Raw genomic sequence first — 27,477 nt, 5'->3', positions numbered from 1 at the left:
AAGACGAGGAGGAATTAGTTTATATTTTATTGCCTCATTGAATTAATTTCAACTTTCAATGAATTTGTGCATATTGAATGTAAATTGAAAATATCCTAGAAAGCTGATGATTTTATACAGAAATATTTTATTAAATATGAAAATAATCGTTGTATTTATAATTTCGTTTCAATATTATTCTTGTAAATAAGTATCCGAAGTACTTATTAAATGAAAAATATTAGTTTTTGGCTTTTATCCATTATGTAGAATATAAATAAAGCATTAATCCTAGAAAATAAATACAAAGGTCTTATCGAGGTTTTCTAAACACTGAGATATAAGAAATGATTATAATTCATTAGATATAAGAGCTAAATAATGATTAAGAAGGATTTTCTTCTTGATTATCAATTGATTGCAAACTGTAAAAACTGTACAAAATAGTAAAGTAGAAGTAGGCAATGTTCAATGCTTTAATTAGGATAGTATTTGCAAATTCCAGACTTATTAAAAGATCTTATAGTTTATAATAATAACGAGAGGTAATAATACTTGATTTTCACTCTTGGTTTCTTACCGATAAGTGCTGAAAAGCCATGGGAGCTTGGTAAATATACAGAAACATCGCATTGAGTCGTATTATTCAGGTTTCACGGTAAGACGTCAAGCTAAGGCACGCGATAGTCGCTAAATGATCTCGTTCGCGTGCCTGGAAAATCGTCTAATCTGTTTATGTTGAGAGGATGTGCATGGGGCACGAGTCGCGTGTCTGTAGAATGAGACGATCGACGATCGTTCGTGGGAACTTATTCAGTTGGTCGGATTTTTACTTGGTATTTTTACAAGCAGCTTCTAGTTAGTAGCATTTATTTATTTGCGTAAGTGCGAATGTGTGCGTACGTACGAGAACGCATCATGTGAATTTTCTAGGTTTCGTAAAAGAATGCACGTGATAGAAAGGATGGTTTTGTTGCAGATTCTGATACGCAATATATTTTATATTGTATTATTACTAGGGGGAATTTCCACTAATATTAAAGTTTTTTTTTAATTATTTGATTTTCATGTTACATGCAATTAAGAAACTTCCAATGAGCAACGAATTATATAATTATGTTTTTACGAGGAAAGGCAATTTTTCAGAAATATGTTTCAATTTATGGTTGAATCTTTTACGCTGAATACTATTATTATTATTATTATTATTTTTTTTTTTGTGACATATTAAGTAATATTATATATAAAAATATTAAGTAATATAATAATGAAAATATTTTGAAACTCTCAAGATTAGTTTTCATATCGAATTTGAAAAAAATCATCGATCAACAGTTGTAGTAAGCAGCTGATTTTTCTAAATTTCACTGTTTCACGAACATAGGACTTAGTCCGATCGAATAATAAATATATCATGAAAACACCTTTTTCTTGAAATGTGAATGTACACAGAAGTGCTCAATGTTTTCTCGGATACATATTTTCCAGAAAAAAAAAAAAAAATTTGTCATTGAAACACGCGATCCGACGTAAAAAAAAACCAATTACTTAGAATTTTGAAAAAAGAAGAAAAACCTAAAGAACAAATTTTCGATTAGAAAAGAAAAGGATTTTCTTCTCTTCTCTTAGATTTAAGGAAAATTATAAATTCGATACTTTACATTTTATATAAACTTTTCTACATAATCATCCAAATTATTATAAACGTTATTTATGTATAAAAACAACTATAAATCACTTTTTTTTTTTTTAGGGACACAATTATTTATAATTTATAAATTCTGTATAATCTTAATTCTCAAATTAATTTACTAATTTATTAATTATAATAATAAATTCTCTTATTAATGTATACCATTTTGTAGTAATAACATATAATATGTAACGGCGCAAGATGTAATTATTTTAGTATACAAATAAATTTATACTCAATCGAATATTGTTATAATAAAATATTTGATAAAAATTACTACGCTTTTTCAATTTAAATTTTATTCAATCAAGTTGCACAACTTTTCGCCGTAGCAATTGTTTTTTAATCTAGAAAATTATCAATGAGTTATTTACATTTTATATTCACAGTATTATGTATTATAAAATTTCTATTATAACATATTTAGACAATATGTAGAAAAAATAAAAATATTTTCAAATAGGTTGACTTATTTTAAAAGGACAGGACTATACGATAATATGTGCATATGGGCACCCAAGTTCATGGAAATTTTAAAATTTCAGAAAATATACAATTATAATTACATAATTATTTAACACATAGATAAATATTTTTAAATTTGTAGAGGTTTACTAAATTACCACGTACTGGCACTATCGCTTAATGCATTATAGAGGTTTAAAATTATTACCAAGTTAATAATTTCATTAATATTTTACTTTAAAATAAATAAAATTCTCATAATAATTAATATTATTAGTATTATATATTTTAATTAACTAGTAATTAATACATATAATTTTATATTTTAGTCATGTCATTCAGAAGGATTTTCTGTAATTTGAATAATCTAAAAATTTCATAATTTGAGATTATAATTTTTCATTTTTGATTATGTATTATTATTAATATTCTTAGTATTAAAATTCTATGATACTATCAGGGCTATTTTTCAATAACATAAAAGAAAAAAAAAATTGTTTATCCTATTAAGGTTAAAATAAAGTTGGTAAAAAATCCATTAAATCAGAAAATTGTACTAATTTACAAAACCAGTTATTACAATTTACAACGATTTTTCTCCATTTCCCGTATTTCTATTACATGTCGTATTAGAAAACGTAATAAGATAAATAAATATATAAATGTGTGTACGCGTGTGTATTAGTGTGTGCATGCAGGTAATATTAAATATATTACAAAAATATTTAAATTGTGTTTATATATATATATATATATATATATATATATATATAATTGAAAAATAAGTATATATTGTGTAATACATTAAAATTAATACAATTTTTCGGAATTGATTTTTTTATTATATAACATTATGTTTTATAAATAAAAATTTTATTTATAATATTTAATATTAGTTTTTATCTTATATTTACAAATTGTTATACGATGAATAAATTATAAAAATCGGGGTAAAACTTATCGAATGTAGATATTTTTGTTTAGTATATTTTTAGAATTTTGCGTAATAATCATTCAGAGGTTATAAAACGCTAAATATATTTTACAATAAATCATATCGGAATGATGAAAAAAAATTAAAAGAATTTTTCTCAAATCTCTAAATATATTTTTAAGTAATAAAGAAATGATTTTTTTTTTGAATTTGGTATTTTTCGATATTTATCATTTAGGAAAATGGAAATAAGGATATTTATGTACATAAGAAAACAGTTTCTTTTCATTCAAATAATTATTCGGATTATTTTCCTTACATAAACTTTTTTTAAATATTCTTGAGAAAATATTTTAAATAATGTATTAGTCGTAGTACCAAATTATGTATAAAAAAATATAAATTGTATTTTCAACAATTAACATAATAATAATCTTGAAAAATTGGTATCTTATGTGACCATCATAAAAATTTTTATAAAATATTTGCACCTGTGATGTTTCGAACATTTTATAAATATTGAATTATAAAATAACAAAATTAATTTAAATACTTTAAAAGAACGTATGATTATATTATAGTAGAATAGATAATGAATCGTTGCTGATTATTAGAAATTTTATGCATTATAGAAAATTTAGTAATGTTTCTAAATTTATGGTGAATTTCTAATTTAAATTATAAAGTAATGATAAATACTAATCACATAACTGCTTTAAACATATTTAAGGTATTATGTAACTATTTCCAATACATTTTTAACGTTAAAAGAAATTACATTCGATTATAATTTAATAAATCACCTAGGAGATTTATTTAAATAAAAGTTTTTTAATTTTATTTAAATCAAGTACTTTTTATTAAATCAAGTAATTTTCAAGTGACTAATGTTATCTTCGATCAAATAATCAAATATATTAAAACAGGATATTAAGTATTGTATACATGTATCTTTGTGTATTTAATGTGTGTAAATTTTCTTTTTTTCTGTTTTACATTTATTAGCATTTATATTAATAGATTTTCATAAAAAGTTCATTAGACTATAGATTAAAAATAAAATGATAAATTTAATAACACATTTTATACATAAAATAAGGTCTTATATTGTGTTATAAAATATATAGATAGTAAAAACGTAAATTCACCTTACTAATAATACATTACGTATTTTATTTATTAATTTTATTTGTTATAAATATGACGAGTCAACTTTTGTATGTTACAACTTTTAAAAATGAATGAGGATTTTAATTATATAATGACCAATTGTTCTAAAAGGAAGCTAAAGTTTAAATTAAAAAGTGAAAAAGTTAAAAGCTCGAAATTCCAAGTAAACGAAAACTTTTATATTGTGAAACTAATTAGCAGAGAGACCCAATTATATACTGGAATGTGCAGTTACAATTAGTTATTTTGCTTTATTCTATACTATTCCAGTGCAAAAATATATCATTGCAACATTTCGCTAATTAAAAATATAATTCAATTTTTAAACTACAATAAATTATGGGCAAGTATCCTAAAATCTTCAATACTATCTCAAATTATAAATATAAAATTATAATTACAAAAATTGGAATTTAAATTTTGATTTTGATTAAATAATAAACGAAAAATCGAATAATACGCTTTTTAATTTTATAAAATTATAATATATATATAAATTCTGAATATTTGAAATATTGATAAGGATAAAGATTTTAAAGAAATAATTACGAGGACGATTTTATTTCTTAATTATGTTGGTATCAAGGTCAGAATTTTTGTAATTCCTATAATTATCTTAATAATGACTCTTACGATGACTTTTTATATCCAAGCAGGAAAATAATAATCTTAATGTCTTGTACGAATCGTAACAGTTTACCTTTGTTCGACTATTTTTATTTATAATATCAAAAATGTGATACTTTCCATTTAAATACGTAGTTATCATATTAATTCATATCATATATGTATTTTCGATAAGAAACAAGTGTTAATACATAACTAATATGAAGAATTTTTATTTATAGTTTTAAAATTTTTACGTGCCTAGCGAAATATTTAATGAAAAGATAAAGCTTGATTAAGAATAAATATTTCAAGATTTTATAAATAATTAAAAATAAGGAAACAGTTAACTTTATTTATTAAAAAATGTATACTAGTCGTTTATAATTTTAAGGCATTTTTAATTTATTGATATCGTTTAAGGAATTTCGGATCGACGTGCTGTAAATAAGTAAATTTCCAAAGTTACTACTACTAAAATAATTTTAATAAATACAAAATAAATTTTAATAAATTTGAGCGACCATGAATCTGAATTATATGTATGGATTATATTTATACATTTTATCAGCGTCACATAAATTATCAAAAGTAAATAAAATTATTAAATTTTAACTTAAATAAAATTTATAATGAATTCTTATAATTGAATATTTGATATTTTGTATGTTTCACTTTATGAAAAAATATAATTTTTTCATATATAATTCCATAAGAAAACTAATATAGCTTTATTTACATTTGTAAATTAAATTTTTTTTAACAATTAATTAAATTAATGGGGCTTATGCATATTATCTATTTATGTGTAAGGATTAAATTTAATAGTAAAATTGTACAATAATATATAGGATATAATTTTTATCGTAGACGTTTAATTTTTTTAATAAAATAACAATCATATATTTTTTGACATTATATACGTATATATAATTTCTTATAGATAATAAAATATTATATAAGTCATACATATCTTTAGTGTTTCACCGAAGTAAAATAATTATTAATTGAAAATTACTGTCCTGTATATTCGATTAGCTTTATAATATTTACCCGAACAATGAAATTAAAAAATTATTTAGTTTTTCGTTGTACCCCAAATAAATTATGGCAGTATCTCGAGCATCCATCATCCATTGGTGCAGGAAGTGCTAAATATAATTTATAATTAATATTATCAAGAAAATTAAGTTGAAGATTTTAAATATAATATTAAGCATATATTCAATAATTCTTATTTAATTCAAATTTTTATACGTATATTGTTCAACATATTTTAAACGAACATATTTCTCTTGTCATGTTTTTAATAATAATATCTAATTAAATTAATTCAAGTATGTTTAAAATAGTCTAACGAAAATTTACAATAGAATACATTTGTACATTTTCTGACATTTAAAATGGTTTCAATATTTCTATTTATCAACATTCAATAATAATATTCTAAATAATTAAAATTCTTACGCTTGCACCGAGAAATACAATCTGCTAATGATTTCACTACTATAGAATCTAAAAAAAAATAAGAAATACAATATATTTTATATTGATAGGAATATTAATAAATTAATAGTAAGAGTAATTATTAAAAGTATTCACTTTTATAATTTTTTAAATGTTCATTATCAAAAAAAAAATATATTACTTAAATTCAAACTATTTAATAAACAGATATGTAAGCTACAATTAAGATTTGTTTTAAGTTATTGCAAATATTACCAAATTATTTAGTATAATTAAATTTTCTAGATAGCTATCAGAGAAAAAAATGCTAAAAGTATTTTTTTTCACTCGTTTTTCAATAATATTAAATATCTCATATTTGGAAAATATTAATATCTATTTTATGCACATTATACTACACTAATTAAAGTAGAGTTGTAAAATATAAAAAAAAAATTTATATGAGAAATTTCATATTAGTTGCATCTACAATTCTATTTATGTAAATAAATATTCCTTTAAAAGCTTAGTGGCCTGCATACGAGGAATTAAATAAATTGGTGATTATTGATGTCATTTTTGTTACATTATATGATTATATACACTTTAATGCATAGTTTGAATAATAACTTTGAAACAAAATATTTAATAAATTTATAATCTTTCAAAACTGAAATTGAAAATCATTTTAATTTTAAATATTCTTACCTGCACCATTGAATAATTTATCACAATGTTTTTTGCACTTCTCAACTTCGAAAGGTATAGCTATTAGCAAAAAAAAAAAAAAAAATTAAAAGTACACTTAAGATAATAACAACACAAACTTTTTTATTTGAAATAAAATCATTATTCACGATTTAAATATATTAAAAAATTATAATTTTATAAAGTTATCGAAATTAAGATTATGATTTTTTACCGACGTCTTAAATTTTTCTGAGAATCCTATTAAATATTAATTATATGGATATTGATTAAACATCTATTACACTAATTAAACTCTTATTATCTATAATAAAATGAAATTTTATTAAATAAAATATTTCATCACGTATAAAAAATAGGAAATGTTAATATTTCATTTGTAGAACTTTGTAAATCTATGGATTTATTGGATAAAATTTTTACTAACACGAGATTACATCATTTGCAAAATAATTACAATTATATAAATAATAATTTTTAACAAATATTTAAATTTAATTATTAACTTATCAATTATAATAAATTAAAATTCGTATAGAATTATGAATTTGCATACAACATAAACATATGTATTCATTAACAATATTATAGAAATAAATTAAAAAAACTTTCAATCGAGTTTAATATCTTGGTGTCATCGAAAAAAAAAATACCACAATTAAAAATATTCGCTGATTTAATAAAATTTAATAACGTTATCAATTTATTCTATAGCAATATATTCAGCAATATACCGAGTAATAAATTATCAATAATATTTATAATGTAGTTATGTAACGAAAAAACTTATTAAATTTTACAACATTTTTATATGATTTAGAATTAATTTAGAATAATATTACTTACTTTTCTTACAAAGCTTGTAACAGTCCGTCTTTGATATACTTTTAGTTCCTATAAAATAAATAAAACATCATAATAACTTTTTGTTTTATAAATACAATATTATTTAAAATAATGTATATATACCATTAACAAAGTATAGGCAATAACATATAATTAATATAAAGAATATTATATTTTTCATGTTTAAATTTTTTTAATTCTATATTTAACAGTAAAAATGAAGGTAAATTTGGAATATTTTCGTATTTGATACTCTTTATCGTATGCCTTTCTTTAAAATGAAAATATTGTTTTTGTTAGATATTAATAATCAGGATTTTACGATTAGATAGAACTAATTTAATTTTTAATATTTTTGTTATTATATATATTTTGAGTTGGTAAAGATAAGAACATGCAAACGTTTGTTAATCGTCGGTTAATAATCTTTTGTTATTTATAGATAAAAATTTTATGTTGTGATTTTATGTTAAATAAGTAGACTTCATAACATTAGATACATTATTTGATGTAAAATATTATTATAAGTATTATAATAAACTACCATATGGTTCACTAAATTGTTATAGAAGGTTTAGAATTCTTATTTTGTAATCATTCATATTAAATTAAATATTTGACATCTTGCACCTTCTTAAAAATCTGTATACAACTTTCTTCATGGATTTTAGCCGTTTGTTATATAATTTATTTTATATATTATTACACTAAATGTTATTTTTTTAAATATCAATATCTCTTAGTTGACTATTTTTATTTCACTTTACATAATTAAACAATTATTCATACATATTAAATTGAAAAATTTTCTTTCTATGCTTATATATATATATATATATATACACACATGTTCTTTTCAAATCACACTCATATATTAATATTCATATATAAAACAGTGATTAGATTTCTATTAAAAAATCAATATTGGCGTTTAAAAGATTTTGATCTGCGATAACTAGAAATACTTGAAATATAAATACATTCAACAATAGTTGTAATCCATGTTGTATTATTGCGTAGAAGTATAGGTATTTAATGTTAATATATTTATTCGTAGTTACATTTAGTTTATTATGTTTAATAAAAATCAAATAAATACAGCTTTCCACTAGTCATTTTATCTCATAAGTTTTATATATTTCATTAAAAAAATATCTGTGTGATGAAATGATATTATTACAATATTTTGGTAGACTGATTCTGGACATTGTTGACTTTTTATTATTGCATATTAATTTATTTTATACACAAAAGAAATTAACACAAATGGAAAAATATGAAATAAACCAGTTTATATGCAGTATAAAATTGTTTAAATATTTTTCTAGATTATTATTTGTAAATATTTATAATAAGAAAAAACACTTCTATTTATTCTGTTATTTCATTAACCATCTAAAAAATTTTTTTACAATAACATATGTTCGCATTATAAATTTATATAATTTTTATACATAGTGAATAGTAGTTTATGTATTCACCTTTAAATATTATATTAATTTTTACTTAAATATAGAAATAATGTAAACATATTTCTACATAGTTTCGATTAGGTTATTCTTTAATAATAATTTTCATGGCAAAGATATCTTGTAATTATTTTTTTATTGTTTAATAATATTATTTAATAATATTAAAGCAGTATAATTATTTTTTTTTATACAATTGTTGATCTTGTTAATTAAAATAAATAGTAAGTTATAGTATTGAACATGATACATCTTAGTAATTCCTTCATTATATATTTTTCTTCATAAACTGCGTTTTTTTTGTTGTTTTATTTTTGTTTTTTTTTGTTTTTTTTTGTTTTTTTTTTGTTTTTTTTTGTTTTTATTATACGCATAAATATAACTGTATTACTTTTTATATTCTTTCAAATTAGGATTTTCTTGGATGTTTTTACCTTGGTTCCTTATTCTACAATTTAATATTCATTTTTAAAGTGAATAAAGCATATATATTTAAAAACTATAATACATACAATTTTGAATATATCAATTTTTCATTCACTCTGATTGTATATTTTGTTGCAATATTTAGCACAGCCTAAATTCATGGGTGGGGGAAGCGCTGAAAATAAATTAATAATAATTTTTAATGTTATAAAAATGAGATCATTTTGTATCTGTAGAATTTTTAAATGAACACAATATGAAAAGCATTGAAAATAATTACGAGGAAAGCTTATGTTTAATGACGAATAAGTTGTAATTTAACCAATTTAATTATACTATATTATATTTAAAAAATTATTAATTATTATTAAAATTATTTCTATGTATAAAAATTTTATACACAATAAGTTTATTTTGAAAATAGCAAGAAACGAAAATTTCAAAATAATACATTTTTACATTATCTAACATTTAAAGTAGTTTCAATATTTAGATTTTTGTCACAATTAAATAATAATATTACTAAGAACTAAAATCTTACGTTGGCACTTGGAGAGACAATCTTCTAACGAAATGATTGATATGGAGGCTGAAACAAAAAATTAATATACATTTTATTTCATTACGAAATATTAATAAATTAATTATAACAATTAGATATTGAATTTATTTTTACAATTGAAATTAATAAAAATAATCATACGAAAAAAAAAATCTGTTATCGAATTATAAATAAGTTGTATAAAATCAGGTATAAGGATTCTTATTATTATTAACTTTAATTGTTATATATGAAAAACTAATAATTCAGATCTTGTACTAACTACCATTATTAATTCAAGAATATACTCCATAGAGATAAAAACTATTCCCTATTTAACTTAGATGTACAACTAATTTAATTATTTTTTTCTTTGTTCAATTGCATCATGTTAAACGTAGTCATAAGGATAAGCACAAACATTATAATAATATGTATATTCTTAATATCGAACAGTCATTATTGTATGGATTTGCTTTGTGTACTATTCTGAGCATTATTTCATTGCTTGATAGAGTAGGACACAATATATAGGTGAATATTTCTAAAAAATTCTTAGATCAAAAGAAGTAGAAAAATACTATTGTTATAATTATATTAATTGTTTTATGTCTTATCTGATTATTATAAAATAATAAAATAAATTAAAATTTTTAAGAAATAATATACAGCTAATGTGATGATTATATATAAAAAGTTAATAAATTCTAGAAAATTTCATGAATATTCTATATTTCTAGTGGATTTATAATTATTAAAGAATTATAAAATCATGATCAAAGAAAGATATGCGCAAAGTGAAGTATTATTGCGTTAAGTTTGTTAATAAAAATTTTTTGTTTAAACTGGCAATACATATTTAAAATAATAGTAAAATACATTAAACTTTTATTGAAGATATTATTTAATAATTTTGTATAAAATGTCAACATGAGACTAAATTTATTATATTAAAATATATGACGGAAACATATACTTTATAAATAAATATAGGGCTAAAGAATAAAAATATAATCTTATCATCAGTTCCATATATATTATTTATGATAATTATTTTTAAATTATTAAGATCAATATAATTAATTTTTTATTTTACTTACTTGAATTTTTGAATAACACGTCACAATTGTGTTTGCATATATCTATTTCGCGAGGTATAGCTTGGAACAAAAAATTTAAAACATCTAAGTTTAAAATAAACTAAATATATATAAGTAATTGCTTGTATAAAATAGGCAATAAAATTATACTAAAATTATAATAATTATCGTGTTCTTCAGGCTTCAAAAATTAATTGCCATTTCTTAATTGTTTAATAAAAAAATTCTTTCGTTTTAATATTTTATTGGATATTTTTAATTTAATCCCGTTAAAATAGAAACGATATCCGATGAAGAACATTTTATATTCGAAATTATATTCGAAAATATACTAATGTCGATTAATATTGTAAAATGATAGTTTTGATAAGTTTTTTTTTTCTATTATAATTAAAAAAAAAAAAAAGTATTCATTATTAATTTACTTGATTCGTAATAAAATTTTCAATATGTATTTATGATATTCGTAAAATCCGTATTATTATTAATATAATCTAATTTTTTTGCCTTAATACGAATGTCAATGATTTAATTATGAGTTTTGATTCGGTAGAAATAGTTGTATTTCATTTGTATATGATTTTTTATTTTTCATCAATATTTCTCTACAATTTGGTAATATTTATTTAATCACAAGACATTAATATTATAAGATCGCTCATAATTTTTAAGAAATACATCTGCAGCATATCCTACTGTTATGCATTATTACAATACTTATGACGCACTTACGTAATAATAATTCCTATGAATTCATAATGAATAATATATTTTTAATAATAATAATAATAATACATCTTACTTTTACAGAGATCATAACAAGCTGATTTTGGTATCGTTTTTACTTCTATAAATGTAAATGATCGAATAAGTTCTTTATTAGTGGTTACTTATCTAATTTGTATTATATACTTCCCTTTACTAAGAACCAAATAGTAGTAAATAAATAATAAGAAAAATAAAACTTTCATTTTTAAACTTTATTATAAGATTTAATTATATTTTAATACTTTAATGGAAAAATTAAATTTAATTTCACTTTAATAATGAATTTTGCATCTGTTAAAGTTATTACCTCTTTTATAATGGATACGTGAAAAAAAAAAAAATTGTGCACTATAAGCACGACATAGTTATTATTTATTAATAAAGTACTTTTTTTATATTTTTGTTATTTCATATTTATGCATAAAAAATAATTTAAATGCTTTAAGTTTGTGAAGCCACATTTATTATTAGTTTTAATGTTTTTAAATCACGTAGTAAGTAACTATGTGAGTTATTAAATTACCAATTAAATAACTATGTTATAAAAGACTGAGTCAATCTTCCGTAAATTAATAAAAATCGTAAATAATTATCTGAATTTTTAGTTAGTAATTTAGCATATAAATCGTTAGTAAGTCATTGCAGAAGTTTTATCAGCATACTCTACAAACTTGTATAATATTAATTATTATCAAGATTTATGATAATACGAATTCGCTAACTTTTTTAATTTTCTTTGTCGGTTTCCTTTCCCGGCGTCAAATTGTAAACCAATCGGCTTTAAGCATTCAAGTACTGTAACAAATGGAAAAATAGCATATAGAAACACTAGTTTTATGAGTAAATAATTTTAAATTTTTGAACGACTCGGAAAGAAGTAAAATATCAAGACAATTGAATATTTGAAATTTCAAAAAAATTCATTTATTTATGCTATCGGATTCAATTATATTAGTTTGACTAACATTAGTCAGTAAGCATTTCAAAATATATGCATGTGACAATTTTTTAAGTTAAGATTTATTAAAATAACTATAAATTTAAAGTAGTTACGTAATAAAGTAATACGTAATTCCTTACCTATGAATATTATGCTTAATTTATTTAAAAATGTCGTTCGGATGTTCTATTTATACCATATATTTGTGTATTGTTATTATTGTGAATAACTTTTTAATTTCCTCAATATCGTTTATAAACAAAATTTTTAATTAAAAGTAAAGAATATTTCTATCATTATTGTTTTTTTTTATTTTTCATTAAACATTAATATTTTTCGTAATCGTTTATTATATGCTATTTAATTCTTAACGTATTATAAACAATTGATGACGGCTAATTAATTTTATGATTAGTATAATGTGCTATTTTTCTTAAAAGTATTCTCTTTTTAAAATACCTTATGAAAAAATATCGGCATAATGTGCTGTCATTTTTTTTCTTTTCTTCTAACATGTATATTAATATATTTAATAAGTTAAGGTTAAGTTAGAGAATTACGATAAGAGTTTTTTTTTATAGTTGATTTAGCGGGAGCTGATCTACGCTTGAAAAGTATCGATTATAATAATTGTTACGTTGGCAAGATTGTAGCACGTAAAATATATGATATTTTATTATCATAAAGAGCAGCTATAATGTTAAATCCTATATAAATCGTACGTGTGTAAGATAATAGATAGAAGAAGAACTATGAAGTATAACTTTATAATGATTCAACGTAGAAAGAAGACGGTGGTAAAACAGTTAATGAAAGAGAGAAAAAGTTGGAGGGAGAGGCGAAGAGGGAAGAGTAAAAGAACCGGTTTCCTTTTCGGTTCAACTTCGGTGTAAAATCCAGTCCACGTATTTATTTATCAATTAAGTGGTAAAAGGTTTATTTCTCTGTTTGTTTTCAGGTGGTGATAGTTGGCAATGGCGCAGTCGGCAAATCTTCCATGATACAGAGGTTCTGTAAGGGCACATATACTCGTGACTATAAGAAAACCATCGGTGTCGACTTTCTTGAAAGGGAGATCGAGTAAGTCTAAAAAAGTTTCTTTAATTTTCCATTTCTGGATTAAATATAAGTTTTGTAGTATATAAAGTAGTAATTGCTTTAATTTACGAATCACGATAATTACTTCTAATTTCAAAAATATATGTAGCATATTTATTATATTCCTATATTTTCACAGAATAGTCGATGACACATTATGTAGAATAACATTAATACTAAATGGGTTTTTATTCGTGTATTATTTACATAATAATTAGAATATTTAAGAAAAATTAAATTATCGAATGATCCATATTAAAGTCAGACGTTGAAACAATTCTATTATTCAAACATTTATATTTTTAATTATTTAAAATACTAATAAATACCATTTATAGTAATATAAGATTAACAAATTCATATAAACTAATAGGAATGAAGTAAGTCTAGTGTAAAAATTAACCAGTATAATATCACGATTAATTAATGGTGGATGAATAACGAGTAATACTAGTGGCAAGTTCATTATTTTAATAAAAGCATGTCGCAACAAACAGACAAGACGAGCAGACAGACGTAAAGATTAATCAGTTATTAAATGAACGACAATTCATATAAGTCTACGCTACATTTAACGTATAGTAATTTCATATGAATATCGGTTAAATTATAATGGCCAACAAATTCAATTAAATGATTATCCGATGCATATCCTATATGAAAAGCGACACTTGTTACGTGAAATCATTCGTTATAGGTGTATCTGTTTAAGAAAACTAATAAATGTTTATTTACGACGTTCATTATTATTAAATGCATTATTTGCACTCGACGTTATTCACGGATACTTCAAGAGTGGTAATTTTAGATCAATCATTATCAAAGCAAAAACTAATTTTTGTATATTTTCTTGAAATCATTTATTATTTATTCATTATTTGATAATAGCAGCGATGTTGAAACATTTTCTTACTAGATACTTAATTAATTTATAAATGTAAGAATGATATGCTTAAAAAATTATTAGCTAAATAATTCCAAATTCAATTTCTATATATTTCGAGAAAATTAAGGACTTGAAAAGTAGTATCATGCAATAAATAAAACATAATTTTTATCTCACAAATAATATGCATTATATTTAATGGAATTTAATTGGCTGTAATTATAGCTTTGACTAATTTTTCAAATTCTACTTCTAACAGTATTTGTCCATAAGTATTAACAGTTACCAATAGTCCTAGTCACATTGTTAATTATAATATAAAGAAAAATTTCTTCTTATAAATATTGAAAATTCAAATAGAATTTTACAATAAGAGTTTAAGGTTTTTCCTTAGATTAGTTCATAATATAACATAAAAATATTTACAGTTAAAGAAGAATCGCTTGAGATTAATAATAATATAATTGCTCTATAAAAACTAACTGCAATCTAAATTCTGCTAACGAGATCATATAATATAGTGCGGATATATAATAATACGGAATATAATAATAATGTACATAAGATAATTAAGAAAAAATACTCTCTCTCTATTAGTTTATAAAATATATTATTGAGTAGTAGTAAGTTTCGATAATCCATCGATAATTATATATATTTATGTAAGGAGAAAGAATTAATTATTCTATTATAATTTTTATTATCATTATTATGTGCAATGTTAAAGATTCGATGTTTAAAATCTAATAGTTTTTGTGAAATAGCGTGGGCACATCGACAAAACCTTTACATTTAATTTACAATGTGATAAATGTTAATAAAATTTTATTATACATTCATTTACAGAATATATTAGATTCGTAACTAACGATACATTGATTTAAGGCGTATTATAGTGCATGTCAATATACTGTTACCGTTCAATTAATTTTAGGATTTTCTAGAAACGTATATATCATCGCCGATCTACTATTATATGTATAATTTAAAAATTAATATCCGAAAGCTTGACAGAGACATTGAATGACAACTTGAAAAGACGATTGGTAATTACATAAAAATGAGCATATAATGTCTTTAAGTATTTATCGATTAATATTTAAGAATGAAAAAGCTAATGGACCATTTAGTTTATGCCATGAATGTTCCGGTATGGCACCATTCGTAGGAAATATCCAGTTAACTAGGGCAATAAATCAGATTCGAAGTCACCACTGACATTCTGAATCATAAGGACCTCGTTCAGTACTTCTGCATTAATTTTTTCAATGTTATTTCTTTTTATTGTACTATACGTTATAATTTGTGATTTTAATAATGAATGAAAGTCGATTAAAGATGTAAAAAGTTCTAAATTTTCTTCTTCTTATATTTAATTGTAATTTCGAGGCTGTCACTTTTCACATTAAAATCTTATTCTTTGTCTTAAAATAATTATCCCTCATTTAATCGTAATATCCTGAGAACAAAAACGTTAATAGGCAATCTACATAAATGCAGATGATGCCGTTACTGTGGGAACAAAACAATAAACTGCCGAGTAGGATATGGTAATTAACGCGAGCGCAGTTAATTTAGCAGATAAATAAAATATATTAAATTATTAATATACATGCACTGGTATATTATATAGACATATTCGTTGTAATCGGTGCTGAATATGACGGTGCATCGATATAATGCTATTGAGCGTTCGTTGGCATTAAAGACATACGAGATCCGACCAGCTCAGTAGGAGGTATTTAGCAATTCAAGTTTTATATGACGGACGACGAGGCTGATGGACCGGAAGGAAACAAACGCGATTGCTGGCGATGCGAGTACTATGGCGATGTCAAGGTGCTTTACGTCCCGAGCAAACGACATAGCGGACAACAAACGTACTGCAAGGACGTACACGGAAGTTCAGTCGCATGGTCGGAATGTCGACGTGATTTATCCTCTATCGTTCTTTACTGCTTTTATAGATAAGAAAGGCTATGAACGAACGGGTGTGTTTGAGAGTTGACGACGACGAGGCGCCCCCGGGACTGAGAAACAAACGTCTTGGGCCGTGTTGGGCCGTGTTTTGGGAGTAACGACACTGGAAGTCCGGACTTATGTGCCGTGCGATATAAAAGTCAACCCGTTAGAAAAAACATTAGAAAAAGAGAGTGTAACAGTTAGAAGTAATATTGGGATGGAAGTGTGCCAAAGTTGAAGACAGCTATGGAAGGATAGAGAACCACTTTGGACAGTGCTGCTTACGTGGAAAGGGGCTTGGGTGGGGGAGGGGTTGGGGGTTGGGGGGGGGGGGGGGGGGGAGGAGAAACGTGTTTGCGAGGATGTTAGCGAATTCGAGAAAAAGTGAACCTGCTAAGCCGACTTGCGACTGCTTTTTTAATGTCGCGTGATATTTATTTATTGCAAAAGAAAAAGCGTTTGCATACGCATCGGCTGACGGCGATATAAGCATGCGAATCTATGTTATACTCGCAGCCTTTTACAATACACGAACACATAAATCATGAAGCTCGTAATCAAAAAGAATATTAATCGTTATAGTTGCGATTGTTACTTTTCTTAAAGGACATTTAAAATTTATGCAAAGGTGATAGAATTTATCTTTGTAATTCAAAGTAAGCAGTCGCATTTATATTGTAAATTTTAAAAATCTATCCTTAGGTATAATTTATGGATAAGGTCTCTAAAATATTGCTTACTCAACATCTTGTGATAAGATTTTGAAATTCGAGAAGTTTTCGTTTTATATCATGATTTTTCAATTAAATTATGTCCCTCGATAAGCTTATGAAATATTCTGCATTTACAGTTTCATAAACAGTGTTGTATTATTGTGATATTAATAATTTCACTCTTTCTCAAAACCAAACAATTAAATAAGTTTTCCATTACACGATACGATTATTATTATTATTCAGTGGGATAGTAGCGAATGTAATGGCAAAAAATATAAATTTCAAATGGATTGAGTAATAATAAAAAAAATGTTATTTAAATACCAAATACGTTTTATTAGTACTCATTTGAGGAATTCTTAACGATTATTTCAAAAGGTCGTTTATGATTCAATTTATAAATAAAACATTATAGTCATTTAATAAACATAATTTACTTTTATGGAAATCACAATTAAATTGCTAAATTCTATATCCGAATTATTTAGTCTTAATATTAAAGATAAAGCCAATTAACATATAAGGAAATTAAAAATAGTATTATTATTGCAATTTAACCTTTTTTTTTTTACAAATTGTTTACAATTTCAAGTAGTTCTGTTATGAAATTAATGAGTTTTAGGCGAGATTTGGCAACGTAATTTGTTAAAAATAAAAATAAAAACAAGATCACTTTACTTCACTTATTTGAATATAAGTAGCCACTACAATTACGCGGGCATATCAAGTTCACTATAGATCAATTACATGTAATGTAATTTTTTACGCATATAATTCTTGCGAGCAATATAGCAAAAGGAATAACGTAATAATTCTTTTTTTTTTTTTTTTTTTTTTTTTTTTTTTTTTTTTTTTTTTTTTTTTTTTACACCAAAATTCGAAAATATTTTCTATTTCAAATATGCAAAAAATTCTAAATAAATAAATAATAAATACTATATTGCAATTAATTTGTTAGAAGTATATTACATTTAATATAGAACGTGAAAATTGATTTCTTGAAATTATGTTTTCCAATCTATTCGTGTGAAAATGTAAGATACTCGAAGTAGTATCAATTATTGTTAATTGGTATTCAATTATTTAGACAACAAATTTTTTATATTACATAAAAATCAATTATTTGCAATACGTAAGAATTAATCGTGAATAATGGCCTACACAAACATTCATTGTTAATAAAGTATTCAACGGTTTTTACGAAAAAATATTTGAAAATTTTTATATTCTTTATAAAGTATTGAAATGCCATTACAAATATATTACGAGTCTTAAAAATGTTTATAATTTTTATGTAAAAATTGCCTGTTTTTAATACGTTAACGAATAAAAAGGAAAAAATAATTCTGTTTTTAAAAATATTGTTAAACAACCAAACTTCTTAAGAGGTGATTGTATATCTTGACTTTATAGGATTTTTATATACAAGAGGGAAAAAAATTTTATTATAATATTTCTCAGGTAACTTAAAAACTATAAACCTTTAGATTGTTGACTTATAAATATTTAATTCTCTTTTCTATTCACTTTATTCAGATTTAAGAATTAGGCCACTCACACAATGTTTTCATTTAATTTTTTTTTTTTTTTTTTTTTTTTTTTTTTTTTTTTTTTGACTCTGAAGGAATATATTTATTTATCTTAATTTAGATTCTTAATATGGATGAATATATTGTAATTGGAGAATTTTTTATCATTGGAATATGTTAGAAGCTATTAAAAATTGAAATCCCAATATATTTCAGTATATTTATAATAGAACTAAGTAAGCAAGTAATCCTTTATGTTTAAATAATTAAGTTAGAGTAACAAGCTATTGGTTATTAACATTCTGTAAATATTTAAACGTCTTTATCAGGGCTCGCAACATTATCAGATAAATAGTTTTATAATCAATAGATATATAAAGAATAAGGAATATGCGCTTAGAAAGATAAAATAAATACGTGTAAATTAACATACACGGATACAGATTGGTTAGCTAAGCCATTGGTCAGTCCTAAAATGTTAAAATTTCAAAATATTCACTGTCACAAAGTCATGTCGGACCTATTTCGGAATAATATAGGTTTTACCATTGGCAGTTTTTTGCTCGAATGATTATTTAAAGACATATTTTTACTCGTTGAAACATTCATTATCTACTTATTACACGTAGCGTAGATACATTATTCTGTTGAATTTCAGATTAAAATAAAATATGCTTTTTATTGCTTCTATATTCTACAAATATTCAAGGTCATATAATCATTTTCTATAGTTGATATTTGTGAAACATCATATTACCAAATACCACCAATACCAACGTACAAAAAGTTTAAATATAATTTTATTTTTAATATCAATTTTAATTATTGTATTCTTTAACATTCGTATACATTTCTTTAGATTGCATAAAAATGTCATAATCCATGTTGAGTATTAATCAACTCTACAAGTATTCAATAACAGTTGTTAAATATAATTAACTACCACTAATAAGCGTTAAAAAGTTCTCTCTTTATAATCATGCAATTATAGTACTTTATCGCACGCAAATCCAATTGAGTGAGTTTCATTATGAAAGTTGGCGTGATACATTGTGCCGCAATTGTATTTCTAGTACCAAAACATTTTATGTGATGTGACGAGACATGTGACGAACATTGCTGCACATTTCGTTCAATTTGTCATTGAAGGATATAGACACTATGTATATAATACATAGTATTACTAAACAATTAATATTGCAAAAAATATTTTAGAAATATATATTTGTAAAGTTGTTTTTGCTTTTGCATAATTATCTTTCTACCGAAGACAAAATGATAAATGATAAAAATTTAATAGATTGATAGAATTGCTAATACTTAGATAAGTCTTTATAATAGTACCAGTTTTTTTTTTTTTTTTTTTTTTTTTTTTTTTTTTTTTTTTTTTAATTTTTTAATATCTTTTAAAAGGAATATTTAATATATTTAAGCAACTATTGTTCAACATTAATAAACATATAATGAATGAGCTTTGAATTTGCAGTGTTTTGATTAAGACGCTTCGATAGATTCATAATAAAAATTTATAGACGGATGTACAAATTGATGTAATATTTATATCATTTTCGTAATTTATAATGAAATTTTTATTTAAATCGATATTAAAATGGAATGTAGTAAAAAAAAAAAAAAAAATTGAACCAAGCCAAAGTAATATCTAAAAATCTATATGTGGCCAAAACCTTTGGCATCATGTTTTAATGCGTTCCGCGTACGCACGCATGAAGTGTTGAACGCGAATGCATGAGTAACAATGCGCACCTTCCCAGAGAAAAGTGATTGGCCGAAGGGAAGCATGGATAGAGAGAGAGAGAGAGAGAGAGAGAGAGAGAGAGTGAACAAGAATGTAACCTTACCGAGAAGTTCAGTGACGAGTCACCAGGAAAACAACACAAACTACACCTTCTCTCGTTTCCTCCGTTCCTTCGCGTTTGTCCTGGATGAGAAAAAAAGCAACGCTGCGCTTTACCTTTTGCTCGCACTTACTACCTCGTGCATCAGCTTCCTTACTTGACATACAATGTTTGTAGATGCAACGAAGCTTCGTTAGTTACGCGAGTCACGGATTAAGGGAGAGAAGATTTAGCAGAGGTCACTCGGTTTTATTTGCCAGCTCCTTTTTTCTTTTCTTTTAACGAATTTTATTTTCTACAATGTCGAAGACTCGTTACGCTCACGGCGTGAACAGGTGTGCGTTCAACTTCCGAAGAATGCGTTAATTATTTCCAGCTACTGTCTTCGACCTCGATTCCATAGGACGATTTTTTGTCTCGTTGTGCCGTGTTCCACGAGGATACGCGGTATTCAAGTGTTCGTTCGATCGATTTGTATACCTTATGCATCTAATGGATCTTTTGATTATTTTATAATCTATTTATATTTTGAATAATTCAAGGTGAAAAAAATTTCATTGCCATTGTTCCTATATTTTAGGTTAATTATGTAAATGTTTTTATGATTGCGGATGAATATGTCTCTTGATAATTATTGAATATTGTTCCTACAATTTTAATGGATAGAGGAAAATGAGAAAAAGTTGAGAAAACGCGTTAATAGCTATTGTAGAATTGAATATTATTAAAAGAATAAGAAAAGTGTTAGATATTAATGAATGTTTAGAGGCTGAATATATTTGCTTTAGAGAGGGAGCACTGAAATTACATTTTCCAGAGTAGCAGAAGAACCTGTTGTGATAATTGTAAATGAACTTTGCGTCCACTAAATAAATATAATGCTTATATAATAAAATTAATTAGCCTTTGATTTACGATTGAAACTTCATTAAATAAAGAAATTATATTAATGTAAAGAATATATATTTTATAAAATTTTTAAGAAACAGCATATGTTCCTACTTGGCGACAAATTATTTATACGTTCTATTTCATTATAATTGTCAATTATTATCTTCTTATTTATTGGTTCGTATTTAACGTGACATTTTTCTTTTATAAAATACTCAATTAAGATAATGGGTTGAGATTTGGATAAAAATTTGTTGTATATTGTTTATTATGATTACAAGCTTTCGTAATTTTAAATATATGATTATAGTATTGTCCCTTCGTGTTTTATAAGTGATATTAGATGGTCATATTTTAAAAAAATCGTAATACGATATAAATAATTTAAAATACGTGCTTATATATATATATATATATATATATATATGATTATTTATTCGGTGAACAAATTTTAATATGACGGTGTCGGTCGGTCTTTTTTTTAACTTAACATCTTAACTTAATTTTTATTATAATTTATATATCAAACGAATTCAGCAAACCTTACTGTTAGATCGTATTTTATCTTGTTAAATTTATTTCGATAAATATTATAAAAGAATAGTCAAATTACAAAATTGTATATAAATGCAATTTCAATAATAGGTGCATAATAATTCGATAACGATATTACAAATGTTGAAGATTTAAATTATTTTGTCTTATTTTACTAAGCGTTATTATTCTCATTCTTAAATTTATTTACGAATAATATCAAACGTATTAAAATATTTTTTTTGCTCACAATTATAGAAAATTAATTATTGTATAAAATTCATAATTCCTAATTATACATAATTGAAGTGAAAAATTAATTTAGTTATAAGGTCAATTTATACAATAAAGTATTATGTATGATAATATATTGTTATAAATTTTCTTAATGCTAAGATGCGTGTAATATTTATGCAAATCATTGTGCAAACTCTATTCGATTATATATTGAATTGCTCGAGGGAATTACACGTAGAAGAATTACAGTAGAATATGCAGTTGTAAGATTATACCCAACAATAATTCAGGAATAAGCAATTTTTTTTTATGCGAATAATGGTTATCTTAGCAAATCACTTATTTAAATTTATATTGAGTATTGATAGTTAAAGTCAATAAGTAAATGTATGTTATATATTAAATGACGACGAGAGGCGTAGATTTCCTTTTATAAGAGTCAAACATCTTCAACGTTACATATTAATTTCACGAATGAAATAATCTATACACAACAGAATTCATATTTCTATCATAAATATATGTAATGGAATAGTTAGTTTAAATTACGTTAGGAATTCAATTCTTAATTCGTTTATCAATTAGATAAAATGTATTGAAAAAGTTATAAGTAAAAATACACTTGTTAAGTATTATTGATTAAAAGTTATATTAATATACAACTTCACAATAAAGCATTTATTTATATTATATGGCAATGTCCAGGAATATTGTAGAATTAAAATTTTTTCTTTTTGTTTTTACAACAAGATATAGAAAACCGGTAAATATTGCTTAATTAACGAATGTGTAAATAATTGATAAATATTCGTGATAATGACAGGTAGAGGAATCCAAAGGTATGACGAATAATGCATTTCTTAGGAATATTATAGATACATATTGTATAAACTGTAGATAATAATAGAAAATAAAAGTGGTTTTTCTATAGAAAAGTGAATCACTTCATAGATACGAATAATTTTTACGACAATATTTTTTCCAATCACATAAATTTCATTTTCCATATCGTTATAAATAATAAGCATTTAATTATCCATTAGTTAAATATTAAATGAATATTTGACTATCGATTAATGTTCGTACATATTTGTTATCGATAGTTGTCTGTCTGTGAAGACGAATGGCATTTTGATTTTGCCTTTGGTTTATGCACGCACATTATGAAAAACAAAAACAAAAAAAAAAAAGCAAACAAAAAAAAACAAAAAAAAAAAGGCAAAAAACAAAATAAAACCAGATAAATCAATTCAGAGTCAGCTGGAGAATTGCTGTTATAACATTTTGTCGGCTAAATTTCAGGATCGACGGCGAGGACGTGCGGCTGATGCTCTGGGATACAGCCGGGCAAGAAGAGTTCGACGCCATCACCGCGGCTTATTATCGCGGGGCTCATGCCTGCGTCCTGGCCTTCTCGGCCACCGATCGAGATTCATTTGATGCCATCACCTCTTGGAAGTTAAAGGTTCGTCGTTTCCATTTACAATGACAAATGCACGGTAATATTAAATAGGATCCGATTACATGACTTTAATTACAAATACATTGCGCGCTTGGTGAATTTTTTCTCTTCTTTCTTTTTTTTTTTTTTTTTTTTTTTTTTTTTTTTTTTTTTTTTTGTTTTTTTTTTTTCTGTTAATGTCATTTAAAGTACGCAACTGCATAGAACAAAATCGCACAGAATAATACGTCGTAATACATAGAGACTTTAAGTATATATATATAATCGAACGCTAATATGAATTGTAAAATAGATCTTATTTAACGATAAGACAATATTGTTATTTAAAATTCAAGCGTTGATTTTGCGTATTATTAAAGCAGACGTGGCGGCAACTTGTTTTACGATCGCAATTAACGAGCTTTAATAATTACGTACTTTAAGAAAATATAGTTTAGCGTTTATTACGTATTATTTAAATGGATGAAAGCATTTGACGTGCATAAGTATTATTTGTAATTTTAATTACGTCGGATAAGTATATAATAGTTGTATAAATAAATTTTTCTTAATTGAAAATTATTTTTTTTATCAAGTACTTAGGTTCTTTTAATTTTAAAGTAATAATTGGAGCGAAAGTCTAAATAAGATTAATCGCATATTTATAATATCTACGACGCTCGATCAATTAAACGCTATTTTTTGTATATAAAATACTGTTTATAATAATGTTGTAAATAATATCAACTTGCCTTTATGTTTGGCTTGTAAGTAATATTACGGAGTTTTGATTAGTGCGAAAGTGATGATTAATTTTCTAACAATTAATAGTTATAATTAGCGTTAACACACTACGTACATTTATAATGAGAATTTGATTATTCAATATTCTTGGAGTTTTCTACTATATTTTTGAGTAAATCTTTATTTACTATGCTATAAAATTTTTAAGAGCAACGTAAATATTAAATTCTATTAATTTACATGTATACGAGTGTTTTGTATATATAGACTATCTATATTCAATATATTAATTGTAAGTCTAAATTTAAATATTACGTAGGGCTATTATTATGTCAGAGAAATTTAAAAACAAAACAAACAAAAAAAAAACAAAAAAAAAAAAAAAAACCAAAAGATTGTATTCATAGAGTTTAATAATTATTTTATTGATCTGAAATGAAATTTGTTAAATATAAAGTGATGACTATAAAGTGATTATGGTAAATGAAAACGTGCATTGAAACATACATGAATTCGAATTTGACATGTTACACGTCACATTTCGCCAATACAATTTTGTCAATAAAATTTGCACATTGGATTATTGTATTTGTTTTGCCAAGTAAGTGAATAATAGTAAAATAAAAAGTCTTGAAATGGCAAAGAAATGGGCCAACATACGCGTGTGGACAAAGCTATTCGAATGGTCAAGGAAAAACTGGAATTCTAGTCAAAATTAATATGTATTTTCGTTCTTGAAGGGCAACACGGCTCATTGCGCGTTTTACTCTTGCGATGTTGCCATTGTAAAAAAAAAAAAATAGGCAACATCGCGGCTGCGTTTGAAATTAAGATTGTCGAAACGTTACAAAACTTATTCGGATTATTTTTTCCATGATTGTTTTCGAACTTGTCGACGGACAATACCTTTTTTGGCATTTTATTTGGCATTTTTCTCTATCTGTCACGACAATTTCCTCCGACTCGCTATAGCTTAGATTCCTTGTGCAAATATTTTCTTTTAATATGCGCTTGTTTCTTTCGAGTCTTATGTCGGTGTTTTTGTTTTGTTTTGTTTTTTTTTTTTTTTTGTTTTTCTTTCTTTTTTATTTGTTTTTCTTTTCTGGTTTTTTGTTTGTTTTTTCTTTCTAAACGACAATTCTTATTCCGACGCCGAGGCTTTGGCAACTTTCAAATCTAGTTTAATTTTTATCATAATTGCCATACCAGATATTTATCATAGCGATACAAACTTCGTCGTGTATAAGCTTTTTAAATTATGAAGCAAAGGTATTTATCGTTAATTTAAACGTAATTGTAATAAAAATTTGGGGAAAATATGAGTATTGTATATGAGAGATAATAAAGGATAAAGAGTAAGACAGAATAACGTGAGGAGAATTAAGAGGGAGTAGTTTCGAGTTTGAAACAAATTTTATAATGCAAAAAATGGTCATTAATGTGGCAGTATTGGACAATAAAATATAATTCACAAATAAATTTTGGAAACAATTAAATATATTATCTTCCTATAAGTTATAAAGCATCGTATGCTCGATGATCTCATTGTCACATTTATTTCATCCCACAAATATATTGAGCTAACGATTGTATGTATGATGATATAATACTAGAAATGCGGATAAAATAAATATTAATAAATTAGCCGATAGTTTTAACGAACATTCGTTAACAATAATCGATATGTGGCTGGGAGAGGGTGAGGATCTTGCTGTTAAACTAAATTTTAGAGAGAGAGAGAGAGAGAGAACGCTGGGGAGTGGTGGGGGTGGGGGGGTGGGGGGGGGGGGGGGGGGGCAGAAAATCAAGGAGGAAAAACATCATTCCTTCGATGTTTAATATTTTTCACTGGAGTTTGAGGCCAACTGACGTTACATTAACCGACGGCCATTTTTTCCTTCAGTATGCGTACATACATGAAAAGTGCGGACACTTTTATCGGAAATGAAGGTTCCTTCGTTTCTCAAACCCGTCCGTCCCTTCGTCGATTCGGGGAATTTTACGTTTAAATTGCCTGAGAAGTAAAGGACATTGATTAGACATTTTCCGACATAAGGAGAGCCCCGTCATTATCATCTTACAAGCATTTCTTGTGTATTTTGATTTTAACATTTTATATTTCTTGGCTTTTCTCAAAATTTATGCTTTTCTCCGACATATATTTCTGTAGCATTATTAATATAAGCTTTGAGGCAGAAATAAATAGTCTTGAGTGATTAATTGGAACAAATATTTAAAGAATGGCAAATACTGAAAACATTAGTCGCAAATAAAATTTGTTCAAAACTAGTTGCCGGCTTTTATCATGTTGAATACGTTATTTTCATTTTACTTGGAATTAATTAACTTTTCACCGTATACGCATATATATATATATATATATATATATATATATTATTGAAATTCTAATATTATATGAAACTATTAGTATCCGGATGAGGCACAGAGATCTCAAAAATCATATAATAATGTTAAATAAGCGAGTTGCAGAA

The 27,477-nt window shown here is 24.3% G+C and overlaps 1 protein-coding gene and 1 long non-coding RNA gene across 2 annotated transcripts in view; one reads left to right on the top strand and one right to left on the bottom strand.

Moving 5' to 3' along the window:
• The window catches only part of Rab23 (RAS oncogene family member Rab23), a 53,154-nt gene that overhangs the window by 12,753 nt on the left and 12,924 nt on the right, over positions 1-27,477 (top strand). Inside the window, exons 2-3 of the mRNA XM_011504774.1 lie at positions 14,050-14,171; positions 24,103-24,265. Coding sequence (XP_011503076.1) covers positions 14,050-14,171; positions 24,103-24,265 — 285 coding nt within the window. The remainder of the gene's footprint in view (positions 1-14,049; positions 14,172-24,102; positions 24,266-27,477) is intronic.
• On the bottom strand, positions 10,284-12,293 carry LOC105366354 (uncharacterized). Its single transcript, XR_913001.1, has 3 exons — positions 12,186-12,293; positions 11,384-11,443; positions 10,284-10,331 (listed from the first exon to the last, which is right to left on the bottom strand). It is a non-coding gene; the product is annotated as an uncharacterized LOC105366354 (long non-coding RNA).

The sequence above is a fragment of the Ceratosolen solmsi genome, unplaced genomic scaffold (assembly GCF_000503995.2).
Source record: "Ceratosolen solmsi marchali unplaced genomic scaffold, CerSol_1.0 scaffold70, whole genome shotgun sequence".
Lineage (NCBI taxonomy): Eukaryota > Metazoa > Arthropoda > Insecta > Hymenoptera > Agaonidae > Ceratosolen > Ceratosolen solmsi.
The sequence above is the reverse complement of the archived record's forward strand: the minus strand, read 5'-3'. Positions and strand labels throughout refer to the sequence as shown.